Raw genomic sequence first — 6,000 nt, 5'->3', positions numbered from 1 at the left:
GTTCAAAGCTCGTTTCTCCCTCTCACTAAGAAACCATCTGATTGCTCTTTTCTCCCGTGTATATTGTCATTAATGCTGATGCCAAAAAACAAAGTTTTAGTGGAATTTAAAAAATTTAGACAGGTGAAAATTCTTTATAAATGGTCTGCAAATGAATTATCTATTGTTATTTCATTGGATAAAAGGGAAAATATTCTAATTTATGTTTACATGAGAAAAAATGATCTCTTTATTTTAGACCTTGAAACAGATATTTAATGGAGGTTGTTTCCCTTTCAGAGGCAATACTTCTTTAAATAATATCACATGACAAGTTATTAGAACCTAAGAACAGGAGAACATAGATAATCAAAATGGTGCTGCATTGGCAGTCATGTGACATAGCATCAAAGAACAGATCTGACTTGCTATTTATTATTTCTGTTCTGTGTTGCTTTAACCTCAATATTAAACTGGGATAATATTAACTACCTCATGGATTCTTTGTCATAGTTGTCCCTGTATAAAATACAAATGATAAGAGTACTCACAATGTTAATTTAATTGATAATCACAAATATTACATTTTCAATCTTGTCAATAATTGAAACTACTGATATAAATTATACCCTATGATCTCAGTCTAATATGCTCGTGTCATATTGAACCCAAACGCCAATTTATGAAAAAAAAGTGTTGTCCTTATTTTTCCTTTGCAAGTTGTCAGCAGCCAGACAATAAATGAAACAATGAAACTCAGTTGTTCCACATAGGTCCAGTACCCTGCTGTAGGTTTCCTACAATTTATTTGGAGATTAATTACTAATATGCAGTAATTAGAGTACATGCAAATTATTAACTGTGAAATACTTATTTTTTTTTTTTTGAGGAAGTTTGGCCCTGAGCTAACATCTGTTGCCAGTCTTCTTCTTTTTTTCTTTTTTCTCCCCAAAGCCCCCAGTACATAGTTGTATATCCTAGTTGTAGGTCCTTTTAGTTCTTCTATGTGGGACACCACCTCAGCATGGCTTGATGAGCAGTGAGTAGGTCCGCACCCAGGATAACAACCAGCGAACCCCTGGCTGCGACAGCAGAACATGCGAACTTAACCACTGCACCACTGGGCCAGCCCCAAAATACTGTTTATATTACTTTAATATTTTATCCAGATAATGCGTGGAAAGAGCATCAACAACCCACAGGGCAAAATGATGGTCCCCTAATCCACTACTCCTAACCCCCAAGATAAATACTTCAAATTATTTTACAAAAATTCCCTATATTTCCTTGATATTTTAAACAGTATGTTTATCTTCTAACGCTTGATTTCTAAATCTCAATTACTAGACCATGATTTGTAACTCAGGCCACTGTGAGTGAGAAGCTGCCCCCTCCCTACATCACCACCTTCACACTTTTCCCCTCTTTCCATTCTCTCAACATAGTTATATCCCACTTTATGGCTTGATGGCATTGTTCCATTTTCTAGAATTTATTGATTGAATATAAAAAAATACATCATTACTGTGTATCCTGATACTATGTTATTGGCCATTACTGCATATGTTTCTTCTCATTATATTACTATTATTTCTCTCAAGAAAATTTTAAGATCTTATTTTTATAGCTGATTTGAGAATTGTCAATAAATTGTTTTCAAGAAAATATTAAAGTTTGCAAAAGAAATCTTTTAATAAGTTACTTCTCATTTATTTTTCTGTGTTCTTTGCAAGATATTTGACTATTGTAGTTCTTATAGAACAGTTCTGAGAAAATGTTTTTGTTCGATAATATTTACTCTATAATTATTATGTCATATGCATTTTTAGGAATGCCATAAGTATATGTTGGGTCAACTTATATTAATTATCTAACTCTATCTTTTCTAAGTGCCAAACTTTTTTTTTGATTACTGTTGTTTTTTTCTTTCTGGTCCATTTTTTCCAATTTATCTTTTGAGGCTTTCATTGAATTTATTTTATTAATTATTATCTTTTCAATTTCCAGAAGTCCTTTATGGTAATCTGGCAGTTTCTTTTATATTACACATAGTATTTATTCTGAGGTTTTAACAACTTGTCATGTTTCTCTGGATATAAATTTTTTAATTTTTTGTGTATTGCAGTAACATTGGTTTATAACATTGTAAGGATATAAATTTTTAATAAAATTCTCTTGTATTTTTTCCAATCATTTTTAACTGTGTGGATGTATGTGTGTGTGTGTGTATGTTCCTCTTTCATTTGAGACTTCCTCAAAAGTCTGATGGCCTTTGGTCTTACAGCAATACTGTAAGACTGAAATACTGCAAGCTCTTTTCGGGTATAGCATGCTGAGCTTGCTCACTCATGGTATTCCCTCTGGAGGAGAATTCCCCCCCTCATTCCCACTAAGGGGCTTCTCAGGATGCCATTCCCCCTTCTCCATTTAAGTGATTCACTGTTTCTCAATATTCCTTCCTCCAAAATGTCCTGAACTCTTTTCTCCCTGATTCCCCCCTCTGCTCTCTTCCTCACTTTAAGTTTTAGTATTAATTTTTTTTTCTTATCATGTTAGTTGAGTTTTATGACAGAGAGGTGATAAATATATGTGCTTATAGCCCCACAATTATCTAGAAATGGAAAGAGTTTTAAAGAAATGAAAACAAAGAAAAAATAAGTATGAGTAGTAAAAGGTGCCATAAGGCAATGGATAATGTTATGTAAGCATTGAGAAGTAGATGGACAGAATACACATCTTCTTTTGGGAGAGCTTGAGCAGAGCCATAAAAACTATGAGGAAATTGCAGTATAGATTATCTGGAAAAGGTTTTACTTTAACTAAAGCATTGGAAAGTTAGATGAGGAGGCAGAGGAGAATGACATTTCATAAAGGGTATTTGGCAATGAGGTTTCATTGCAGATTTCTGAAAAGAAGGAGTAATAATTACACCTGACTTCTAAAAAGCTTGATATAGCAAGATTTTTGAGGAGAACTCAAAAAGAGACCATAGATCTGTAACATGAGCTGATCGGCTACTGCAGTTTCGGAGGTATTAGGGCTTAAATATAAAAGAAAAAAAATCATCCCCTAAAGGTTACGAAAATGTATTCAAATATGAGTCTATAATTTATGCATTTACGTAGATATTCTATGCAGACATTTAAAGTATAAGCTCTGACTTTGATGATACCTGAAATTCTGTAGGGAGATAAAATATCTATATCCTAATAAAGTCACTACAGAAATATATTATTCTTACAAATTCACAGATTTCTGTAAAATATTTTGGCCATAGACGTTTGCCTCATCAAAATTTTATCTATGAGGCAAAAACTGGGATTTTTTCTTCAAAATAGGTAATTTTGTTCTTCATTTAACTGCTGTAATGTTTCAAGAATAAATCACACTGTGACTAAAATAATGAATTAAAACCAGCTTGTTGCTCTATTCTGACTTAATGTTGTGTCTGTCTTTAGGAAAAACTAAATGAGTGCCCCATGGAAAACTACAATCAAACATCTACTGATTTCATTTTACTGGGGTTATTCCTACCATCAAGAATTGGACTTTTCCTCTTCATCTTAATTGTCCTCATTTTCCTAACAGCTATGTTTGGTAACCTGTCCATGATCCTTCTTATCCTCCTGGACACCCATCTCCACACACCCATGTATTTCCTACTCAGTCAGCTCTCCCTCATGGATCTGAACTGCATCTCCACCATTGTCCCCAAAATGGCTTCCAATTTTCTGTTTGGAAACAAGTCTATCTCTTTCATTGGGTGTGGGGTTCAGAGCTTCTTCTTCTTGACTTTAGCAGGTGCAGAAGGCCTACTATTGGCATCTATGGCCTATGATCGTTACATAGCTATCTGCTTTCCTCTCCACTATCCCATCCATATGAGCAAAAGAGTGTGTGTGCTGATGATAATAGGATCTTGGATAATGGGCTCTATCAACTCCTGTGCCCACACAGTATATGCCCTCCAAATCCCTTATTGCCGATCCAGGGCCATCAATCATTTCTTCTGTGATGTCCCAGCCATGTTGACTCTGGCCTGCGTGGACACCTGGGTCTATGAGTACACAGTGTTTGTGAGCACCACCCTCTTCCTAGTGTTGCCTTTCCTTGGTATTGCATATTCCTACGGCCAGGTTCTCCTTGCTGTCTATCGCATGCACTCTGCAGAAGGGCGGAAGAAGGCCTATTCAACCTGCAGCACCCACCTCACTGTGGTGATTTTCTACATTGCAACTTTTGTTTCCACTTATCTACGCCCAAGATCCCTCCGATCTCCAACAGAGGACAAGGTTCTGGCTGTGTTCTACACTATCCTGACCCCGATGCTCAACCCCATTATTTACAGCCTAAGAAACAAGGAGGTGATAGGAGCCCTGAGAAGAGCGATTCAGAGAATCCACTCTGTGGAAATGTAGACAAACTATCTACGTTAGTCACCAAAGCTCAGTTTCACATCAATTCAGCTGTGTTCCATTACAAAGAAAAATAATGTTCCACGCCTAGAGGGAAGGATCTGAAATTAATATGGAAGATTTTAAAAATTTGTCTCACAAAATAATTGTATATTCTAAGGCAACATTTTTGATTTTCTTCGTGATCCTTTTTTTTCATTAGTATAAAGGGAATGTATTTTCAACTCACTCATGGGGAAAAAGTTTTTACTAACATGTATAAGTGAAAATGAAAAATAACTAAACTGATGATATCGTTCAGCATACCAGTTCTACAATACTTTTTGATCTCCCAATATCGGTAAATTAGAATGAAAGAACAATAAATGGTTAGGATGGACCTAATCTAATTGGTACAAGATAATATTTTATTTATTTGTATAATAATTTACATATTTTTCCAGCTTTATTGAGGTATAATTAACAAATAATATTTTTAAGTTGTACAGTGTGATGATTTGATATGCATATATATTGTGAACTCATCACCATAATCAAGCTAATTAATATATCCCTCATCTTATGTTGGATGGAAGTATGTAAGTTCTTAAAAAAATTAAACATAGAACTACCATTGGATCCAGCAATCTCAGTTCTGGGTATATAGCCAAAGAAAATAAAATCCCTATCTCAAAAAGGGATCTGCACTCCCATGTTCCTTGCAGCATTATTCACAATAGCCAAATAACCAAGACAGGAAAACAGCCTAAGTGTGCATCAATGGATGAATTTATAAAGAAATGTGGGAAATATACATACAATGGAATATTATTCAGCCTTGTAAAAGAAGGAAATCTTGCCACTACGACAATATAGATAATCCTGGAGGACACTATGCTAAGTGATATAAGCCAGTCAAAAAGACAAATACTGCATGTTCTCACTTCTATGAGGAATATAAAAACATCAAACTCAGAAGCAGAGAGTAGAGTGGTTTTTACCAGGGGCTGGGTCATGGAGAAGTGGGGACATTTTAGTCTAAGGGTATGAAGTTTCAGATATACAAGATGAAAAAGTTTTGGAATTCTAAATTAGAATAGGGTGACTATAGTTAAGAATAATGTATTGTATACCTGAAATTTGCTAAGAAAGTATGTCTTAACTGTTTTCACCAATAAACAAGTAACAATGAGAATGAGTCCTGTGATGATACCACTGTTACCCCATTTGGATGCCATGTATAGCCTCAGAACTATGTGATGGGCTCCTCTAGAAACTTCATGAATTATTTCTGTTTCATCCACATTACCTTAGAGATTGTGCACTTGCCCTGGTTCTCTGAGTGACTCACTTCTAGGGTAAAGCCTGCAAATAGAGAATCTAATGCATAGTGTAGACATATGTCTTAGCCGTAGCTGTAAGTCAGGCAGGGAAGTGAAGATTTGGGTTCTATCATAGATATTGAAATGTTTGTTCTGTAAGACATATCAAAAGATAGTTCAGATAAAAAATAATGATAAATAGATTCTAGACTTTATGCTTAACCAGGAGTCCTGTGGCCCTTCATTTATCTATTTACATGGGCTATTATGAGTGAGGTATAGGAATATGTAAAAAGTTTTGCTTT

General features: G+C 35.0%; 1 protein-coding gene across 1 annotated transcript; it reads left to right on the top strand.

The window, feature by feature from the left end:
* The first annotated feature begins 3,458 nt into the window (after positions 1-3,458).
* LOC101394175 (olfactory receptor 2L5-like) lies at positions 3,459-4,527 on the top strand. The gene has a single exon (XM_004439335.3). It carries the CDS (start codon positions 3,459-3,461, stop codon positions 4,395-4,397), a length of 939 nt encoding a protein of 312 aa, XP_004439392.2. The 3' UTR covers positions 4,398-4,527.
* Positions 4,528-6,000: the final 1,473 nt, after the last annotated feature.

The sequence above is a fragment of the Ceratotherium simum genome, chromosome 1 (genome assembly GCF_057802395.1).
Source record: "Ceratotherium simum simum isolate JZ-2026a chromosome 1, ASM5780239v1, whole genome shotgun sequence".
NCBI lineage: Eukaryota > Metazoa > Chordata > Mammalia > Perissodactyla > Rhinocerotidae > Ceratotherium > Ceratotherium simum.
The sequence above is the reverse complement of the archived record's forward strand: the minus strand, read 5'-3'. Positions and strand labels throughout refer to the sequence as shown.